This window comes from Penicillium verrucosum (assembly GCF_028828655.1).
Source record: "Penicillium verrucosum strain IBT 35672 chromosome Unknown utg000004l_segment0_segment0, whole genome shotgun sequence".
Lineage (NCBI taxonomy): Eukaryota > Fungi > Ascomycota > Eurotiomycetes > Eurotiales > Aspergillaceae > Penicillium > Penicillium verrucosum.
Genome location: NW_026643213.1, coordinates 3,825,614 through 3,847,078, shown reverse-complemented (window position 1 = coordinate 3,847,078; position 21,465 = coordinate 3,825,614). Strand labels below are relative to the sequence as shown.

General features: G+C 47.4%; 8 protein-coding genes across 8 annotated transcripts; 6 read left to right on the top strand and 2 right to left on the bottom strand.

The window, feature by feature from the left end:
• Window positions 1-61: 61 nt before the first annotated feature.
• N7516_010744 (uncharacterized protein) lies at window positions 62-3,764 on the top strand (the record flags this gene model as incomplete). Its single annotated transcript, XM_057223462.1, has 3 exons — window positions 62-1,236; window positions 1,295-2,206; window positions 2,255-3,764. 3 exons carry the CDS (start codon window positions 62-64, stop codon window positions 3,762-3,764), a joined length of 3,597 nt encoding a protein of 1,198 aa, XP_057070683.1.
• A 626-nt stretch (window positions 3,765-4,390) lies between these two features.
• N7516_010743 (porphobilinogen synthase HEM2) lies at window positions 4,391-5,630 on the top strand (the record flags this gene model as incomplete). The annotated part of the gene is made up of 2 exons (XM_057223461.1): window positions 4,391-4,656; window positions 4,728-5,630. The coding sequence occupies exons 1-2, from the start codon at window positions 4,426-4,428 to the stop codon at window positions 5,628-5,630; spliced, it is 1,134 nt and encodes a 377-aa protein (XP_057070682.1). The 5' UTR covers window positions 4,391-4,425.
• Window positions 5,631-6,243: 613 nt separating this feature from the next.
• Window positions 6,244-8,392, bottom strand: N7516_010742 (uncharacterized protein; the record flags this gene model as incomplete). The annotated part of the gene is made up of 3 exons (XM_057223460.1): window positions 6,244-7,230; window positions 7,259-7,491; window positions 7,651-8,392. The coding sequence occupies 3 exons, from the start codon at window positions 8,390-8,392 to the stop codon at window positions 6,244-6,246; spliced, it is 1,962 nt and encodes a 653-aa protein (XP_057070681.1).
• Window positions 8,393-10,332: 1,940 nt separating this feature from the next.
• Window positions 10,333-14,235, top strand: N7516_010741 (exportin CRM1; the record flags this gene model as incomplete). Its single annotated transcript, XM_057223459.1, has 10 exons — window positions 10,333-10,398; window positions 10,513-10,542; window positions 10,606-10,678; window positions 10,765-10,836; window positions 10,895-11,607; window positions 11,680-12,922; window positions 12,998-13,227; window positions 13,322-13,700; window positions 13,761-13,932; window positions 13,995-14,235. 10 exons carry the CDS (start codon window positions 10,333-10,335, stop codon window positions 14,233-14,235), a joined length of 3,219 nt encoding a protein of 1,072 aa, XP_057070680.1.
• Window positions 14,236-14,998: 763 nt separating this feature from the next.
• Window positions 14,999-15,627, top strand: N7516_010740 (PPP1R11/YPI1 family protein; the record flags this gene model as incomplete). Its single annotated transcript, XM_057223458.1, has 2 exons — window positions 14,999-15,206; window positions 15,299-15,627. 2 exons carry the CDS (start codon window positions 14,999-15,001, stop codon window positions 15,625-15,627), a joined length of 537 nt encoding a protein of 178 aa, XP_057070679.1.
• A 466-nt stretch (window positions 15,628-16,093) lies between these two features.
• On the bottom strand, window positions 16,094-18,202 carry N7516_010739 (shugoshin family protein; the record flags this gene model as incomplete). Its single annotated transcript, XM_057223457.1, has 4 exons — window positions 16,094-17,019; window positions 17,081-17,607; window positions 17,661-18,075; window positions 18,154-18,202. The coding sequence occupies 4 exons, from the start codon at window positions 18,200-18,202 to the stop codon at window positions 16,094-16,096; spliced, it is 1,917 nt and encodes a 638-aa protein (XP_057070678.1).
• Window positions 18,203-18,585: 383 nt separating this feature from the next.
• Window positions 18,586-19,123, top strand: N7516_010738 (DASH complex subunit DAD2; the record flags this gene model as incomplete). The annotated part of the gene is made up of 3 exons (XM_057223456.1): window positions 18,586-18,814; window positions 18,884-18,943; window positions 19,002-19,123. 3 exons carry the CDS (start codon window positions 18,586-18,588, stop codon window positions 19,121-19,123), a joined length of 411 nt encoding a protein of 136 aa, XP_057070677.1.
• A 1,503-nt stretch (window positions 19,124-20,626) lies between these two features.
• N7516_010737 (uncharacterized protein) lies at window positions 20,627-20,998 on the top strand (the record flags this gene model as incomplete). The annotated part of the gene is made up of 1 exon (XM_057223455.1): window positions 20,627-20,998. One exon carries the CDS (start codon window positions 20,627-20,629, stop codon window positions 20,996-20,998), a length of 372 nt encoding a protein of 123 aa, XP_057070676.1.
• Window positions 20,999-21,465: the final 467 nt, after the last annotated feature.

Below are 21,465 nucleotides of genomic sequence, written 5' to 3'. Positions count from 1 at the left end.
GACTCTTCCATCGTTTTAATTTCTTTTCCCGTATTCACCTCTTTTCTCCATTTCCAACAAAATGGCAGAGTATGATGATGTTCTCAACGACCTGGATGATAATTACTATCTAATAGACGGAGACAATCTATCTCCTTCCCTTCAACCCTGGGCCAATTCTAGCGACATTGAAGAATTCGACTCGAGCAGTCTCAACCATTCCTCTGATTCCTCATGGACTAACCTTGACCCTTTAGAGGCGGCCATAACGGCCACTCGAAATGGTTCTTCTCCAGTTCTCAGCACCCTTTCTCAATTCACAACCATCCTATCCCAAACTGGTATCCACGGCCCTCGCCTCATCAGACCGGCCAATCTCACCACCCGAGCCATTAAGATCGGCTCCGGTACCCAATTTACTGTATTCAAGGACCCTATCTTTGAAAGAGAGGTCATCAAACGTGTTAAAGTTCCACTCCCAAATAAGGTGGAACAGCGCTTCTCGACGAGCAATGACTATCGCTTATGGCTAAGGACATTGCTACTAGAGGTACTATCGCTCTGTAACCCCGTTCTCCGTGCGCATCCAAACATCACCACTCTCGTGGCATGGGGGTTCGATTTCCCCTTTGCGGATATGGCCGTGCCCGTATTGTTTATGGAAGAGGCAATGATGACTTTGGGGGACTTTCTGGGTGCGGAGAAGAGGGGGGTGGAGGTAATGTATCAGCTTGCGCTAGGTGTAGCGAATGGGCTGGAAGCGCTACATAACCTCAAAATTGTACATGGAGATGTTAAGCCGGATAATGTGCTTGTGTTTGACGGCCCGAATGAGAACACCCCCTTCCAAGCCAAGTTGAGTGATTTCGGGGTTTGCATTGATTTGGAGACACCCGAGCGGCGACTTGCGTTGAGTGATTACCTGGGAACCCTGGCTTGGATACCACCTGAGTTGGTGAATAAGGACGTCTCGAGGTTTGGGGGGTTCTCGCCGGAACTAATGTTCAAGTTTGATGCGTATAGCTTCGGCATGGTTCTCGTGTCTATCTTTACCGGTGGTCAGGTTCTCATTCTGGATACAAAACCTGACAGGGTCTCAGATCAGATTTCCAAGTTGTTTAACCAAGAAGATATACCTTCTTCTATGCGCATCGAACTACGGAAAGCAGCCTTGAAACTACTGTCCGAAGATCCCAGAGACCGACCACTCCCAAGTGCAGCTTTGCTGAAAATCGACTCCCCGGCATACGCTTTCTGGTATCTCAACCATCCATCCCTTCATTAACATCAATCACTAGCTGACAACTAACCTTAGGTTTTCCTCCATCCAATCCCACTCCACAAACACTCATGTAGGAATCATTGATCCAATATACAACAAAGGTCCGCTCTTCTGGTACCGCCTCGATCAGAGTATTCGAAAAGAACTGGAGGAGCAACACGCGCTGAGTAAGGGAGCAGATGCGCCTCCATTTGCGGGGGATGTGCTTTTTGGGATAGCGCAGACAATTACTGGCGAGAAGCCGATGTACCTGGATCGAATGTTAACGTATTTGGGCGATGCAGCGAGGGTGGGATACTCCCCGGCTAGGGCTGTATATGCGCAGATTATGGAGGCACATGGTCAAACGCCGGAGTTCAGCAACGAAATATTGGAAGAGTGGATGCTGCAGGCTGTCTCTGAAGGGTACCTTTTTGCGAAGTCTGCTAGACTGGAGAAGAGAGTGGAAGAGGCGAAGGGCCGGTTTAGAAGTCAGGGGGGCTTTTGTTCCGACCCCTTCGTGGGGAAAAGTGACGTTAAGATGGCAATTGACAGGGGAAAAGGGTTGGAGTGGAAGATGAAGAACGGGGATGTTGTTGATCGTAAACGGAATACGATATTGCATGCTGCTGCTGCATTTGGGGCTGTTGATGCGTTGCAGAGTCTAATAGATGATGCAAAGATAGCAGTGGACGTGGAGAATGAGAATGCCGAGACGCCATTGTATAAGGCGTTTCAAGCGGGACATACGAAAGTGATCGAGGTCCTGCTTGACCATGGTGCAAAAGCGTCCTGCAGAAATCGGCAGAAGATCACTCCTCTGCATTGGCTGTTTATGCTCCCCGAGGGTTCGATCCGTGAAATCGCAAAACGGATGATTGAAAGAGGAGCAGATGTCAATGCAGTAATGGAGCCCATCAAGGAACACAACAGTGGATTTTCAGAAAAGATCCAGATACTTCACTAGTATGTTTCTTTTTCTTCTCCGTGTCAACAATCAAGCTAATAGGTCAGTCCATTTGAACTTCCACATGGGTCACCTCTTCATTGGGCATGTTTTTTCCGCAAAATGACAGCCATCGACACTCTCATTTCGCTTGGGGCCAATGTCAACGTAGTCTATCATGGCTCAGATCCGTCAACCACCCCGCTTTCATTGGCAGCGTACTTCGGGGAACCTATGATAGCCAAATATCTGATATCTCATGGTGCGGACGGCGCTTTATTGGACTCGATGGGACGAAATAACTTGCACGGAATCACCAAGTATTTTCCTGACCGACATGGATACCTGCGTCATCACTGGCATTATTGGATCCGACATGGGACATGGGAGCATCATTTGGCGCAGATCGCGGATTTAGTTAATATATTGGTCGAGGCTGGCGCAGACATCAACGCTAAGGATAAGGGAAAACCTTGTTTGACTCCCATTGCAGCGGCAGCCGATCGAGGATGCTGGGATGGGGGTATGATATGTGCATTGCTGGATGCTGGAGCTGATTTGGGGGGATCAGTCCTGACCACGGGAGATACCGTGCTGCATTCATGGGCATCTATCGTTGGACCGCGTCTGGATTATCCCGATTCATACCTACCGACATTAAAAAAGATAGTGAAGGCTATGCCAAATCTTGACATCTGCAACCGGTTCGAAGAGGCTACTCCACTCCATGAGTTGACAACCATATACCACCCAGAGGATGAATTCGAGGCTGCATGCAAGATTTTCCTCGGTCACCCCCGTCCAGCAGACATCAATGCAAAGACCCGTCGCGGTGATTCCCCACTATCTATAGCTCTGGAAACAAACCTCGATCCTACACGACGCGGCCGCTTCTTGCTCGGGAATGGGGCCGATCCCCTCGTTCTCAACTACCGAGGGCGAGATATTTTCTATTCAATTGTCAACAACCTTGTTCTGACTGACCAAGACAGTCACGACCTCATCCAGCACTTTCTCCACCATCTCAGCCCTGATATCCAAAGCGCGTACACGAAGTACTACCTCCACAACCCTAACAGCAATGAACCCCTCTTCGCCGCCGCACAGAGCGGAAAACCGCGCACGTTAAACCTCCTCCTCTCTCTCGGTCTCACCAGATACATCAATAAGCCCAACACATCAAAGTCACCACCATGGACCCCACTAGATCGAGCTCTCCACTCCGCCGAGCTCGGTCGCCGTGCACATATGCGGAGATTGGCATCATACAAACATGGTGGCGCACGCACCAAAGCGCTGGAGCAGAACCTTGTCTACGATGAAACCCAAGGTCCGCCAGCCCGTGCGGCTGAATCTTACAGGTCATTTCCAGAGGTCATCCGGATCCTTCGAGTTGCGGGGGCTAAACGGACATGTGAGTTGGATGGTACGAAGGGGGATTATATTGAGCAACCGAGGGAGTGGGATCAAGAAGAGATTCAAAAGTATGGATTTACAGTGGAAACACAACCGAATGTGGAGGCATGGGGGAATTGTATAAATTGGCGAGATATCAGAGGAGTTGGCTGGGCATATTGACGGGAAAGTGACAGGTCGTGTTATCTCTAGGGCTGGACTGATCTATCACATTCATGATTAGTCATTCTTTTACAAATCATGCATCACCACCTGGGCATACGGAGTACTCCGTAGTTGTTCGGTATTACATTGCATATTAACTGGACATAGATCATAGATGTATGTATACATGGGAAAAGTCGCCTGTTTTAGTTACTTATATTCTATATTCTATGGCTCATTATTCTTATCCTCCTAGTTACAACACCAAGAGGGAAATATGTATAAAAAGAAGTATCTAAAAAGATATACAAAGATATATAAAGACCTTGAAAACGACCAAAAAAAAGAACTATGACCAAGGTCACATAAGCGGCTATCATAGTACTACCTAGATATATACCCTTTAAATAAAATAATACATATGCTGTATATACCCTTTCACCTGAATATTTCGATCTAATCTCTCTCCATCGGGACGGATATCCCGGCAGACTTGGAGTGGCAAGATGCGGGATGTGAAAGGCTTAGTCAACCAATCAGAGTGGCTGATATTCACCTTATTCAACTTATCCTCGGCCTCCCCCAATTCACTTAAATTCCACCTTTGGATCTTCCCAAGGTTGTTCCTTGTACTTATCACTTATCTCCATTTCTCCTTCTCCCTTTCCCTATCCCAAACATGTCCTTCTCAAATTTGGTCTCCGACATTGCATTTCGTGATGCTCGTGTGGATGATGGCAGCTCGCAAATCTCTCACGCCCGATCTCACCGGTCTCATGCGACCGCTCGGTCGTATACCAGCACCGCAGCCACAAGCGTCAGCATTGCTGGCGAAGTTTCCAGCCAGTTACATTCTGGATACAGCCATCCTTTAACTAGAGCATGGCAGGCCGATAGGCAATTGACAAAGGTCCGCCCTTAAAACTTTATGAGACGTATAATGGCACTGGCAACTCAATCGCTAATACGCTGTGTCTATAGGATATGCTCATCTATCCGTTGTTCATCACAGACGATCCTGACGAGGAGACATCAATTCCTTCGTTGCCCAATCAACACCGCCGTGGAATCAATCGTCTGGTTCCCTTTCTCGCCCCCCTTGTTCGGAAGGGTCTACGCTCGGTAATGCTATTTGGTGTTCCGCTTCAACCATCCGCCAAAGATGCATTGGGAACTGCCGCAGATGACCCCGATGGGCCGGTGATTCAAGCTATTCGTCTGCTCCGATCTCGTTTCCCTCAACTTTATATCACAACCGATGTATGTCTGTGCGAGTATACGTCGCACGGTCACTGTGGTATCTTACGAGAAGATGGAAGCCTCGACAACGCGCAATCAGTTGATCGAATCTCCGACGTAGCCATTGCCTACGCGGCAGCTGGAGCCCACTGCGTGGCGCCATCAGACATGAACGATGGACGAATCCGGGCTATCAAGCTCAAGTTGATTGAAGCCGGTGTGGCACACCGCGTACTTTTAATGTCTTACAGTGCCAAATTCAGCGGCTGCTTATACGGACCGTTCCGCGATGCGGCAGGCTCTTGTCCTTCATTCGGGGATCGTCGGTGCTACCAGCTTCCCCCAGGCGGCCGCGGTCTTGCCCGCCGTGCGATACAGAGAGACATGGCCGAAGGCGCAGATATTATCATGGTGAAGCCTGCCAGCAGCTACCTTGATATCATTCGGGATGCGAAAGATTTGGCACCGGATCTCCCAGTAGCCGCGTACCAGGTCAGCGGTGAATTTGCAATGATCCACGCCGCTGCTAAGGCCGGTGTCTTCAATCTCAAGGATATGGCCTTCGAAAGCACCGAAGGTATATTGAGAGCAGGCGCTGGCATTGTGATCAGCTATTTCGTCCCTGAATTCCTCGATTGGCTTTAATCGCTTGCTCAACTTGCCATTTATCTCTTTTACTTACTCTTTCTCCACTCCAAAAGTGCGATTTTCGGACTTCTTATTTTCCGTGTGTTTACCATGACTGCATTTCTACATCTGACTTCTATCATGGATTTGATGTATTGAACATAAAATGCTACTCGAAGCTGGATAGATTCCCCTTTATGTGACATGATGTTTTCATTTTCTTGGTTGTTAACGATTACCCCTTATTACAATGCTATTAATTTCTTCATGCTTTTCTTTTTGTCTCTGCTCAACGGATAGTGTATCAGACATTTGCTTTCTGCAATCAACAGGTATAAAAGTATAAAACTTTGTAGCAGAATCGAGTTTGAATTGAGGTAGATGATGCAGAGGCATTGTGTATATAGACTGCAAGATGACGTCCAGTTCGCCGCATAAAACGCTAATAACAAACAAATGTAAAGAAAAACCATTCGTCAACGACAGTGGATATCAAAAGAAGAAAAAAAAAAAAATTCATGCGGGAGGTCATAATTTTGCTTCTCCCGATATATAAGCGTTGATAGATCCAACACCGTAGGAGAAAGTCATTCGGCATTTCCACGTCTAAAATCAGTACACGCCTTTTGGTTCACATGGCAAAGCTAGGTTTTGACCCCTGGAACATGTAACCTGCAATGTTCGAGTTGACAATTTCTCCTGGGGCCACATAAACGCCACGGGCAAGACGAACCCCTGGGTAGATGATGCACCCCGCGCCCACATAACAATCTTCTTCAATGATGACTTGGCGACCTTGATACCGACTTTGCGAGCCTTTGCGCTCTTGCATGTTGGGATGAGCAGTTGAACTAATTATTTTGACGTTGGGGCCTATCCAGGTATGAGCACCGATACGGATGACACAGTCATCCACAAACAGGCAATTCTCCGAGATCATGACGTCTTCCCCGATGTGGAGATTATAACCGTAATGGCAACTAAAGGGAGCCTCGACGACCGCCCCTTGACCGATGGATCCGGCAGAGCGAGCCACGCCGGTTCCAGCTGGTGAGTTGACAATGGAGGATGCCGGGGGCACGATGATCTCCTTCAGGAGGCGGTTTTGCTCTTTCGAACTGATGCCATTGAGCGGATTGCAGGCGTTGTTAAATTTCCATAGTGCGCCTCGGCAACGATCTCTTTCTTCCACGAGGTGGACGTCAAATGGTCGGTAGAGTTTGCCTCTAAGCATTTTTTTCCTTCTCGGTCTCGTCACTCGATACAGTACGGCCAGAGAGCTGATGCTCGATACTAAGTGCCATCCGAGCCTGCGCCTGAGGACTATGGGTATCCACAGCCGCCGCGGGCAATGTTCGTTGCTCGGGCCCATTTTGGAACAAGGGCATGTTGGATTTAGGATGAGATGGATGACTGAGGTCTCGGAGTGAAGAGATAACCGGATAGTCAGGTTTGGGACGTCCTTCCCGTGAGAGCTCATGGATGGGTGGAACTTCCCGATAATCGACGACTTTCGCCATGGGTTCAGACGGATACGGGGGATGGCTGGTACTGGGCCCGGGTCCAGGGCCGGCACTTGGCCAACCTTGTTTTGACCACGCATGGTTGGATGGTGTAACTGTTGGGCTGGTGTTATATTGTTGCACAGGTCGGTCATTCTCCTCCACCACCAGGGGCCTGATTTTTGTCGTGTCGACATGCTCCACTATGTTAGGCCGGTCTTGGTGTCGGGGTGTTTCTTGCATATACGAGCCATTGATGTCTGAATAGCCTTCTTTGGATTGCAAAGGGATCGGGGCTTTTGTATTAGATGGTTTTTGCCAGGTGCTTCGGGATGAATACCCTTCACATAGGAAGCCCCCACGAATACAGTTGTTGCCTACAATGCATCATTAATGTCGTTTCTCCACTTGAATTTGGACAGGGAATGGTTTATAAAGGCAAAAGAAAGACCAGGGGGGCTAGATCGATTAGGAGTAGACTTACACGCCGGATGTTGCTCATCGCATTTCTTTTTTTCTGCGACGACAGGTCATACAGCCTGTCTTCGTTCGGTTACTAAATACCCGCTTTCTCTTTGGTGCCACCTGCATTGCTCCATGCCGATCTGGCACATAACTAGGAGAGGACGGTTGTTGAGCACCGGGGGTCGAGCGATTTGTCATGGATCTTTCTTGGCCTGTCTCGCGTTGAAGAGCGTCTGCTAGGTGGGCATCGGATGCATCAATTTGCTGGGCCCGTTGTGCCTGGGTGATCAGCTGAGAATCATATTCTGACCAAGGACTATTGGCGGAGGTCTGGCCTGCATCATTGCCTTCGGAACGATGAGACGGTGTTGCAGAATGATTGCCACGCTCCATCTCCGAGACCGATCCTGGCATGCTGCCATTCAGATTGGGTTGGTTACTCTCGGTAGGTCGGTTTACCGGGCTCCGGGAGGCGTTCGCGGAATCTCGTTCTCGGGACTCTGATCTCTTTCTCTTGTTCTTATTTTGAGAGCTGGGCGAGGATCTTTGTGACCACTTCTCTTGATCATTGGCAGGCTCATCCCGATCATCTCGATGACTGTGATCTAAATTGGTCTTTTCCTGGGTCGGTGCACGTTCTCCGTTAGAGATAGCATTGGGCGTTGGCCCATGGCTATTCCCATTCCCGTTCCCGGAGTTCACGGATTCCCTGCCATTAACTGCAGTGAATCGGGATGGGCTGTGCTCCGTCCCCGTTTCGGCCCCCGAGTCATGACTACCATTCATGACTGTTGGAGCAGCAAGAGCCGTCATGATAGGAAGCCCAGAAACAAAAGGAACCAGAGAACACAAAGAATAGAGCTGAGGTTACACCGAGAGGTGCAGGAGACTATTCAAGTATATGGGTCTAGGCAAACTTGCAACTCAATTGCCAAGAGATAGCCCCCAAATATGAATTTCAATGAGAAATTGAAGAGAAGCTTTCAAATTCCCGGGAATACCAGAGTACTTCCAATATCTTAGTCAACCCTGTGTTGGGGGGAGAGAGAGATGTTTGGAATTGCAAGTTAAGTCAGGTGGGGCGAGAAGATCGGGAGATTATCAAGATAGTATACAAAAGATATGTGTTGAAAAAGAGCAATCAACGAGGTGGTGTTTTTTTTTTTAATAGAGAAAAAATGTAGAAAAAAATGGAGAATATGAATGAAGAAGAAATAGGTAAAAGGCTCAAATATAAAGAAGAGAGGGAGAGAGAGAGAGAGAAAGCCAAAGGAGAAGGGAAGAGACGGAAAATGGGGGAGAAGAGGGAGGGGGGAACAGAGACTAATAAAAGAGAAGGAAGGACACCGAGCTAGGACCCTCTCTCTCTGCCTCTCTCTCTCTCTCTGTCTTTTTCATGAAAAGTACAAAATAATAAAATAATAATAAATAATAAAAAAAGAGTTGTAATCGCCAACTTAAGAAAGAAAAAAAAAAAAGAGGGAAAGGGGAAGTTGACGCGCGATCGGCAATGACGGCGTCACGGGCAACATCCAATCGGAGAAGCGATCAGTCCTGTTTTCGTGAGGCGCGGGTCTGAGACATGGCCCATCCGCTTTGGACTTGTCTGCGCGCGTTCCCTTCCCTTTTTCTTTTTCCCTCCAATTTTCTTTTTGCCCACATTCGCCATTGGCGCCCGTGTACGCGGTGTTTCCGCGCATAAGGGCGGTTATGCGCTTAAGTATTTTACAACTTTTATTATGACTTTGGGGGTATATTTTATAATATATTTCACTTTTAAATTCTCCTTTTTGAATCTTATTTCGGATCCTCTTTGTCCAAAATTCCTCTCAAGCCTGAGGTTTTCATGGATCTGGCGCCCATCTCGGGAATTATTTGATGACTGCAGCGTGCCGCGGCGCTAGGACCAAGGAACTAAAATCACAGGAGTCGGCTGAGCACGGATGTCTTTCTGGGCGCTTTCCCTGAGTTTAGACGACTTTTTCTTTGTTTTAATCAAGTACAACATACAACATACATACAACTAGTAGTGTTATGGAGGATATAGTGACCTCGTACTTTTAGATTATCTATCTTCTTATATATACTAAAATGTAAATATCATATTAGATATGTGTATGAACTGTGGGCACCTAATTCGGCCCAACGCTCAGAATTCTATCACTATCACTATCACTTTTTTCTCTCAATAATAGCACCTCTCATAAATAATGTAAAATGTATAATGTACAATGTACAATAATAATAAACTAACTAACTAGTTATGGATCCAATAGGATATTACCTACAACATAGGTACATATGTAATACAGCCCACCTGGACACCTGGGCAGTGAGAGCTTGTGCTGACTAAGACCTCGACGAGACCCCCAAGAGATCCAAGTTCAAACAATCCAACGCGCTCTCACCGCCAGAGTCTGCGATAGCTTCCTTTTTTTGACCCCCAATCTCGTGCTTTTTTTTTACTGCCTTCAGAGTCTGGTAAGCCTTGACCTGGACTCACCTCCTCCTCATTCCCCCCATCCAATCATTTCTCATCCTGACATCGTGCTGACCCCCCAACCCCTCTAAAGGATCTCTACCCCACCGATCACACTTGCTTCTTATTCCCCCTCTATTATTTGATACTGCCCTGCAGCCGCCCTGGCACCCCCATATCCTATCAAGGCGGTTCCCATCAACCTTCACTCTTGACTCTCGTGTCTCAACCCCCCATTCCGTCATCAGAGGCGACATCGCCAGCCTGCGCCGGGATGTCGATTTCGGTACAAGAGCTGGACAACACGGTCCGAGCTTTGTTTGAAGGCAAAGGTGCCGTGGTAAGTTTGGAAACATCTATGGCACACTAGGATTGCAGAATTCATGGATTCTCTCTATCTCCTCTCCGGGAAGCTCTGGGAACAGTAACACTGACTTTCATAACCCGTGTCTAGCAACACCAAGCACAGCAGACTTTGACCGAAGTAAGCGCGCAGTCCCTCTTGCAACCCCATGAATTAGAAGCTAACCATCCATGTGCTCTTCAGTTCAAACAAAATCCCGATGCCTGGGTTACTGTGGGCAATATCCTCCAAGAGGCCTCATACCTTCAAACCAAATGTGTGTTTTGAGTCTTTGGCAATATCCCCCCACTCACCCAAATGCCTTCAAATGCCTGAAAAAAAAAATCTTGCTAACCTTCATAGACATTGCTCTCCAAGTCTTGGACAATGTGATCATGACACGGTGGAAGGTTCTACCAAGAGACCAATGTCAGGGTAAGAACTAGAATAACCTCGTGGTTTTGTCTCCCTATACTAAAGTTATTCTTCATAGGTATCCGCAATTTTATTGTCAGATTCATTCTCGAGAATTCCGAATCCGAAGAGAAGATCCAAGCGGAGCGCCCTCTATTGAACAAGCTCAATCTCGTTCTCGTCTCCATTCTAAAGCAAGAATGGCCGCACAACTGGCCCACCTTCATCAACGAGATCATTTCTTCTTGCCATGCCAGCCTGTCGATCTGTGAAAATAACATGACCATTCTCCGTCTATTGTCAGAGGAAGTCTTCGATTTCTCGCAAGATCAAATGACCTCGGCTAAAGCACGGAACTTGAAGACCTCTATGACCTCGGAATTTGCGTCGATCTTCCAATTGTGCTCCGAGGTTCTCAACACTGCAAACCAGCCCAGTTTGGTGAAAGCGACCCTTGAAACTCTCCTTCGATTTTTGAACTGGATCCCGTTGGGCTACATTTTCGAAACCCCGATTATCAACACTCTCCTCACCCGATTCCTCGGAGAGCCCGAGTTCCGCAATGTGACTTTGAAGTGTCTGACCGAGATTGGTGGCTTGCAAATTGGCACTCCCTACAACTATGACGAACGATTGGTGCACATGTTCACCGAGACCCTCACCACTGTTTCCAATGTCATTCCTCTGTCTCTGGACCTGAAGCAGACATATGCCATGAGTAATGGAAGAGACCAAGAGTTTGTATCAAACCTGGCCTTGTTCCTCTCGAGCTTTTTCAGTGCTCACCTGGATGTATGCTCCCTTCTTTTCTCCAACACTTGTTTTGTTTTGTTTTTTGGGCTGACTCTCTACTTTCTTTTATAGCTCATCGAAAAGTTGCCTAACCAAGATTACCTCACACACGCACATTTCTATCTGATTCGGGTCAGTCAGATCGAAGATCGGGAGGTGTTCAAGATTTGCTTGGACTACTGGACAAGGCTCGTGCAGGAACTTTACGAAGAGATGCAGCAACTCCCAATTACCGACATCAACCCGCTGGTATCCATGAGCGTTAGTGGATTGGCCAACGGTGGCGCCCCCAATCCCACTACCCTAGCAAACTACCCCTTGCGCAAGCACAAGTACGAGACTGTGTTAACAAACCTTCGCACCGTCATGATCGAGAAGATGGTCCGCCCAGAAGAGGTCTTGGTTGTTGAAAACGACGAGGGTGAAATTGTGCGCGAGTTCGTCAAGGAAAGCGATACTATCCAACTTTACAAGACGATACGCGAGTGCTTGGTCTACCTGACCCATCTGGATGTGGTCGATACGGAGACCATCATGATTGAAAAACTGTCTAAGCAGGTTGATGGAACCGAATGGTCGTGGGTGAACTGCAACACGCTGTGCTGGGCTATCGGTTCCATCTCTGGAGCCATGAACGAGGAAACCGAGAAACGCTTCCTGGTAACCGTAATCAAGGATCTTCTTGGCCTCACAGAGCAGAAACGTGGAAAGGACAACAAAGCCGTGGTGGCGAGTAACATCATGTACATCGTGGGACAATATCCCCGGTTCTTGAAGGCTCACTGGAAGTTCCTGAAGACGGTAGTCAACAAGCTTTTCGAGTTTATGCACGAAACACACGAAGGTGTTCAAGACATGGCTTGCGATACGTTCATCAAGATCGCCAACAAGTGCAGACGGCACTTCGTGGCGCTCCAACCTGGTGAAAGTGAACCTTTCATTGAGGAAATTGTCCGAAACATGAGGAAGATTACCATGGACCTTTCCCCACAACAGATTCATACTTTCTACGAAGCCTGTGGTTACATGATCTCTGCTCAAGGCCAAAAGGGTCTCCAAGACCGCTTGACCGAGAACCTCATGGCGCTCCCCAACACTGCCTGGGATCAGATTATCGCCGAGGCAAACCAAAACCCGGCCATTCTTCAAGATGCTAACACCATCAAGATTGTCGGAAACATCATGAAGACTAATGTTTCAGCTTGCTCCTCGATTGGTACCTACTTTTATTCTCAGATTGGCCGGATCTATCACGACATGTTGAATATGTACCGTGCTGCCAGTCAGCTGATTAATGATGCTGTTGCAAGTGATGGTAAGTAATCCAGTTCATCGTTGATGAACACCCCAATTGTTTTTCATTCCATTTTTGTCTCTAACACCCAAGTAGGAGCCATCGCCCCGAAAACCCCCAAGGTCCGGGGACTTCGAACGATCAAGAAAGAAATCTTAAAGCTCATCGACACCTACGTGGACAAGTCAGATGACCTTGAGATGGTCAATGCCAGCATGGTACCGCCGCTCATGGAAGCCGTGCTGATTGACTATGCCCGGAACGTCCCCGATGCACGAGAGGCCGAGGTCTTGAACGCCATGACTACGATCATCCACAAGCTTCACGTATGTTCCTTCTCCCTAATTGTTCAGCTTGATGACTAGGAATCCCTTTATTTTGATGACCCGGCACATCGTACCTTGCTAACGAGTTAATTAGAATCTGATGGAGGATAAGATCCCAGCCATCATGGACAGTGTTTTCAACTGCACTCTCGAAATGATCAACAAGGACTTCCACGAATACCCTGAGCACCGTGTCGAGTTCTTCAAACTGCTTCAAGCTGTCAACCTGTACTGTTTCCAAGCACTTCTGAAGCTCGATGCTGCGCAGTTCAAGTTTGTTATCGATTCATGCATGTGGGCATCGAAGCATGACAACCGCGAGGTGGAGAACACTGGTCTTACAATGTGCCTGGAGCTGATGAACAACATGGCCGAAACTGACCCGCAAACCTCGAGCATTTTCTTCCGGGAGTTCTATATTGCAATTCTTCAGGACGTCTTCTTTGTCCTCACGGATAGTGACCATAAGGCTGGTAAGTAACGTCCTTTGTCCTGGTTACGAAGCAAGAAACTTACCTACATGATCTTTTTAGGCTTCAAATCGCAGGCCCTGCTTTTGTCACGTATGTTTTACTTTGTGGAATCTGGCAAAATCCAGGAGCCTATTTACTCCCCCGATCAAGCCCCGGCTGGAACTTCAAACAAGGAATTCTTGCAGGAGCACATCGCAAGTCTGCTCAAGAATGCATTCAGTAATCTTCAAGAGTAAGTTCCCTCGGTGTCAATTTTGAAACCATGCAGGCCCGTACTAACTTTTTTTTCCCCAGAGCACAAATCAAGCAGTTTGTTCTTGGATTGTTTGCTTACACCGATGATCTAAACAAATTCAAGACTCACCTTCGTGATTTCTTGATTTCCCTGAAAGAGTTCTCCGATGATAACGCGGAGCTGTATGCGGAAGAACGGGAACAAGCCGTGCGCGATGCCCAGGTCGCCGAGCGCGACCGAGCCATGAAGGTCGGAGGTCTGTTGAAGCCATCGGAGATGGATCAGGAGGATGAGCTATGACTGGACCAAGAACTACGCACCGAATTTGTTGCTGCCGCTACTGGTTCCCCTGGACATGAGCCAGAATCAAGGTTGACCTCCCAGAATGATGGCCTTGATGGCTGGTCCTTCTACGAGCTCTAGACCATGGGGGGCCATGTGTTGCTGCAACATAGGAGGCTTTGCTCTGGAAAATGTGTGTGAATTTATCCTTTTATCTTTTCTTTTTTTTATCCACCCCCCTTGGTTGGCTATCGGGCATGCGAGATAGACCCATTCCCTAGGCGGCGCGGGTTCGAGGTTGGTGCATCACGGCTCTCTACATCGAACGGATTTACAAATTTTATCCTATGTGTAATTTGCCTATTCAAGGCACGAGCTTGTTTGATAGCTTTTTAACGTCAAATGATCAAAAAATACCTTCAATTCAAAGATGTGAAGGGGACAATCCGTAGGTTTAGAGTAATCTGACCGTACTTTCAAGCCTTGGGTCATTTTTCACCTATCATCTAACTACACCATGATTAAAGACATCTTAAAGAGACATCTAAAAGGCCAAGAAAGATAATAGAACTACCAAAAAGACGTCTCAAGGGCATCAGCCAACTAATCTTTATGTAGACTGTTGTACATCTAGATCGGAAGGCGGTGAATCCTTATCAGTTGCATCATCAGAAAAAAAACGGGACTTTGGAGAGTCAGTTGCCTTCAGACTGATTTTATGATTCTTTTCTTTGCTTCTTGGACTTCACCTCACTCTATCCCCTGTCTATTCCCCATCACAATGTCTCGAACACGCCAGCCAACGGGCTCAAATCCACTCCGAACCACAACAGAGTCCTCCCAAGACTCAACAACCCACATTCCAACCCTCAGATTACGCGCAGAGGAAACACCAACCGACACCAGCGAAACAACCTCGTCTTCTCGACGAATCAGATGGAGTGAAGATGTCGTAGATAACGAGGGAATGGGCAAAAAGAGCTCAAAAGGTATGTATCCATTCCATTTTATCTATTATATCTTCTATGTAACCCCAATTCCTCCCCGCAGCCAGTAAACAATCTAACAAAACCATCACCAGTATGCTGCATCTACCACAAAGCCCGACCAGTGGGAGAAAGTAGCTCAGAAGAATCCTCATCAAGTTCATCGGAGAGCGACAGCGAGAGCGAAGACGACCGACGCACCGCGAGAGTCAATCGGACTCGCCACACACACTCACATAACGGAGCGCGGGACGAGCGCGAACACGAACACAAGCACACAGGGAGTTGCGGCGAAGATCACAAATCTAAATCCAAAGCGAAACCGAAGCGCCAGCGCCGGAAGCCGAGTCCGAATGCATATGAGAAGATGCCGAAGTCGTCGAGGAATCAAAATCAAAATCAACTTCATGCGCGGGGTACTTGATCTTGATTTCCCTTTTGGGTGTGGTTTCTGGGTGGCAGGGAAGGCTAGAGAGGGAAGATGGAATTGAGAAATGCAAAATTTGGGGATTTGGTTTAGCGCCTGATGCATCATGCATGGCAATAGGAGTCATCCTGGCTAGGATTGACGGGTCTATGTCTATGCAAGGTGTGTATGACATTTGCACGACGCTGGACACACTCCATTCGGTGGGTGGCATGCAGGAAATCTTTACAGCGACATGGTTAAGGTGTCAGGGGGAAGCATACCAGATCCTGTTACGGCGCGCTAGATGCGTTGTGGTGATTGAATGGTCATTGAGAGCTACTGGTCTACTCGAAACATGTAGATGGACAAGATAATGAAATTTGGATTGAAAAGATCGGGATCGCAGTGAGGGGTATCTGAAACATAACTGCAGCCCGGCCCGGTCTATAATGATTGTACATATGTGAAGCAAAAGCGGATTTCATACCATCATGCTTTTTCTCCTTGCAGCAACGCGCTGACCACGCCTGACATCACCGGCGTCCGTTGTAGAACCGTTTGATCCCGGTCCAAATGAATCTTCATCTTCCGGAGAGTCGACTGGCGATTGAGGTTCAATCTGGTCGATGTCGTATTGTGCCATGTTTGCAGCTGTACTGTGGGGGTTTGACGAATGACGTCGCGTCTGACGCTTCGAATTCAATGGTTTTTGTGAGACATGGGCGGAGATATCTGCGAGACTGTCCTCGATCTCTTTCTTAAGGCCAGAACTTGGGTTTCCCACATCACTGCCGTCCTTCGGGGCCGACGAAACCTTGCGTTTCCTCCGGGAGACCATTGCTAGCAGCTGTTCTGAGCTATCCACGGACGGCAGATCTGAACTCTGCGCCGCAAGAGTGAAATCAGCAGGAAGATGAGGATGGGTGTCACGGGGTTGGGCGCCCTCCCCTGCACCGTCCAAACTATCCCGACCTGCCTGGAAACTGGAGGATCTTCGCGATCCAAGTGCAACGGCGTCGATCATTTCCTTGGTAGGGCGGCGCATCTTGTCCCGTAGGTTAGGCTCTGCATAGCTAACCACAGCACCACGACGTCGGGAAGGCCGAATCGCAGACTCTTCCGTGTTCACTGCATTCGGATGCGGTGACAGTGATGGCTGGTGTAGGGATGGCTCTTCCGGCTGGGGAGGGGCAGGACGACTGGCGCGCTTTTCTTTGTTTGAAGGGGCGACTCTGGACACTCGCGGCTTTTGATTGGCAGTCTTGCCACTGAGTTTCTCGACATCCTTCACTTTCTGTGGCGAGTTGTTATTCTCGTCACCCTTAGTGGACCTCTGCATAAGCTTAGAGTCCTGGTGCGAAGACATGCGGGCCTTCTTGGGAGAGCCTAGATTGGAGTTTGCACTCTCTGTTCCGGTTGTTAGCTACACTCATTGTAGGGGGCAGGATTAAAAGACAGCACCACATACTTGGTTCTAGGACCTTCCGCATAGACAGGACAGGGGTTTTTGATCCTCTTGTCACTTCAACATTTTTGGTGGGGGACTGGTCTCGCTGTGTATCTGCAAATAGGTTCGTTTTCTTTTTCGGGCTATGACTGGGCCGGGTGAATTGGAATTCATCATCGTCGACATCAAGATTGGACGTGAATTGGTCATCGTCTTCGGGTATGTATTTGCGCTTCGTTGAAACCGATGTTGTATTCTGTGTTGTATCGATGGGTGGACTTTGTTGCCGATCTGTTGGCGCGGGGCTAATTTCAGGCGCAATGATCGAACTCGACTTCTTTTTCTTCTTGCGGGTCTCGAGAGTTGCAGGCAGAAATGGCTCGGGTTCTTCGGGTATATCATCGTTGATTTGGCCCCTGAATGTTGATTCTGGCGATGGGCTTGAATGCTCAATGGGTGCATCTCCTTCATCTGGCATAAAGCTGAACTGTGGCGGAGAATCTAGAATGCTGTGGTCGTCGTGGACCAAGCTGTCGAGCTCCTGGGGGCTAGATAAGGTGTTAGCAACTCGAAGTGGCTCAAAACCCTCCAAGATACTTACTCTAAAGTCTGTCGAGGGTAATATTTGTCCTCAATAATAGCAGGAAGCCTTCCATCCTCGCCTTCCATCATGTCTTCTGTCCTAGGTCTCGACTCTGCCGCCTGTTTTGGCCTATCGATCTGGTCGTCGCAAAGCCTGCCCACCTTGCGGGGTAATGAGCCCAAATCTGCCGCCAGGTTGCTCAACTCGGCTAGTTTGGCGTCTAGCTTGGATTTGATGTCATATATTCCATTATGCAGCATTTTCCCTGCTTCCAGTCTTTCGGTTTCCTGTGTAAGGTTGATGACCTGTTTTCGAAGCGACACATTTTCCGAAAGTAGATGTGATACTTCTGACTCTAGGCTGCGAATACGAAGAGATTGCAAGGAATTCACCCTCGCGATCTCACGGTTTTGTCGCACAAATCGTCGCTTCACTAAATAGAAACAAAGAGACCCCCGCGTCAACTACTAGCTCGAACATTTTAATACAGTGGTAGATTGCGCAAACTTACAGGCCTCGATGGACTCGGCAGGAGCCGCATAGTCGTTCAACCGAGCCATGATGTAGGCTCGGAGGAGGGGGGCAGCGACCACTGCGTAATCAGATAGATTGAAAAGCAATCCTGGTGTGCAGGTGGAATAATCTCGAAGTTGATATCTATCGAGTCGATTCCACGGATCACACACCAGGAAATGACTGGGTGTGTGCTGGGGAGGGTGTTGGGTCTTGAGTATGTTGACACAAAAAGAGAGACAGAAGGTAAACAGCGTCAAATGCCAAGCCCTTGTTGATATTTGTCCGCTTTTGGTTTAGCCCGGTTGTTTGGATGACTCAGCTTCCCTCCCCACTGGAGCCCACACCTGAGTTGTCCAACAGGTACAAAACAAGACTTTGAAAGATCGCGTTCTTTGTATCTGCTTCTTCATTTCGCTACAAACTTGCCATGGCATACTCATCCCGACCAACCTCGATGCTTCCAGGGGCTCCTGCCTCATCTATGCGCCAGCCCAGTGGTTCGCAATCGCAGCAATCTTCTGCGCTATCGGCCCGCATTGCAGCCAAAAAGGCGGAGCTAGAGAACCTGCGACAACTACGCGATCTGAGTGGAACATTGGCGATTCAGATGCAAGCTTTGGATAGTAAGATCTCCACGCTGAAAAATGGCACCGAAGGTTTGACCTACCTGTCCCTTGATTTTGATTCGACCTCGCCGGTCGCTAACTGTACCCTCTGTTAATTAGCTGTTGCATACGTGCTTTCCAACTGGGATAATGTCATTAGGGCCATCACCCTCGCGTCGAGTAAGCGCTACTTTTTTCTAACCTGGGAATTCTATAACTGATCTTTATCCTGTAATAGGCAAGGCAGGCGGACTCTGCGAACCCAAATCGGATAGTAAGAATGTGGAGAAACTGCGCAACGACCTGCCATCAACGCTGGTTCGCATTCCAGCGGAGCCACGTGATAAGGCTGGGGAGTGAACCAGTGACATGTCTCTCCCTTCGACTCCGGCTGAAACACCCTGAATGGTCTCGTCTTTTGCGGCCTGAATCATTGGAATTTTTGTAGGCACCCCAGACACCCCATGCATCCCACACGATATTTCTCTCTGGGTTATCTCGCCCATGTGTGTATCGGCCTACCAGAATTGACGAATGCATTTTGAGAATGCACTCGGACCTATCTCCAAGGTTGGCTCCAGTATGGCCAATGAGCGAGAGCGACCCATATCGGAAAGACTATCAAAAGAAGAGTGGAATTCTTTCGAGGATCCAATCATGGGACTTCTAGTCATCTTTCGCAGAAAAGAGCGTGATTCTGAGAATGAACGAGAATGAATTTCTTGCGTGGCCAGCTGATTCCTATGCAGAGTTTGGCCCATGCAATATGGATGGTTATCTCGAAATGGCAGACAAATCAAAAGACGGGGATTAAGGAGATCATTTCTTTTCTTATGTCCCCCTCCGTTCTAGTTTCTTTTGAAACTTCTGCACTACTGCAAAGACAATCATTGGTACAGGAATAGCTGCATTGCAATAATATGACTGGATGTCTAAATGATGATGTGATTGGTGTATGAGATATAGTGTGTAGGTCAGTGTATACACACTATATATATACTCCGTACACTAACTATATATGCAGTATATTACATGGGTCATAGTTCCAAGTTAATAGAATCTAAGTTTGTTTTTTTTCATCATGAGACCAGGGGAAGAGCTGAATTGGCGCTATGATGCCCTGAGGAAAACTCTCTTATTACCAGTTTGAGGTTCCTGCAGATTAGGTGGCGAACAGACTCTTAGGCCTATTTAGGTACATACGTATTGTGGTTAGAAGTTAGTTAAGTATATATATGTACCTGGGTACTTGATTCATAAGTATACTATTAGTTGATTTGCATATATAATATATAGAGTGATAATAATTTCGGTACCTATATATCCAGTATCTCAATACCTCATCTATACCTCGTATATTCTCTCTCTCATTTCTTCTTTTTTTTTTTTTTTTTTAAGCGCCCCAACCACAACAAATGCCAACCTCCCCTCTTTTCTTCTACAAACGTGGACTTCGATTCGACATGCGCGATATTTCCCCGCAATAGCCTTTGGGAGACTTTGTACCTACATATTGATTTTATTGATTTTATTCTTTTTATTCTTTTTATTATTTTATTCCTCTTCTCTTTTTTTTTCTTAAAAGAAACGGAGTACCCTGTTGCCCATTCCATTGCGTGTGGTATGGCATGATCGCTGTGTGACACTTCAACAATGTCAGTATTATGAGGTGATCTTTTATTTTATTTTTTTACTTAACTTCAACTTCACTCCTTGTCTTCTCTTCTATATACAATTATCCTCATATCTCGAAAATCTCTCTCAACTTTATCTTACCTTTCAACCATTACTGTCCAACCTCAATCTCCTTATTACTATCATTACCCTACCTAACCCCAACACTCTTCACTCTTACTCTTTACCATGTCGACTGGATGGTCTTTGGATTTCTGCCTGGTCTGTGACCGTCAGACCCAGGGCGCTCCCTACTGCTCCCAAACATGCCGTCTAGCAGAGCTGGATGACATATCGGATGGAATGTCACGAAGATCGAGTGCATCATCAACACATTGGTCCGAGATCAACCAGGCCCAAGCTCAAGCCGAAACCAATACCCCAGACGCCCGCAATCCCTCACGAATCCTATCCGTCTCCTCATCTCAAACCTCCCTCTCTTCACTGAAGAGCAACACATCCAATTCCAATGTGGCCGATCGGCTCCAGGATGAATTGCGTGATTATGCGTCTTCTTTCGACCAAGTCCGCGACCTGAAACGGCGCATGACTGCCACATAATTTCAATTCGAACTCGAAACTCGAAAAACTGGTTCTCGAACCCCCTCCCCTCCATCCCCACATCTGGATGAGGCCCAGGGTACCCAAATGCATGCAGCCCCTCATGCTGCTTTCTGATCATTTTGCATATACTGGGAAATAAGGCGTCATTGTTGGAAAAGATAAACCATTTTCTATTTTCTGTTTTTTTTTTTTTTTTTTTTTTTTTTTCCCTTTCTGTTTTTCCCCTGCCCTGCTTGGTCTTTCTCACGAACCTATACCCCCACGACTGTTATGTTTTTATATCATGTGATCATCGGAGTTGAATCCAGGCCCAAGTGCCTCGTCTAATTATGTATCTAACCAACCAGACTGCCTATAACCAATATTGGAAATTTGGATGATATATATATAGCCTATATTATATATACTATATATTTTAAAAACATGAAATACCTCAATATTCTCAGTAGAATCAAGCCCAAGCC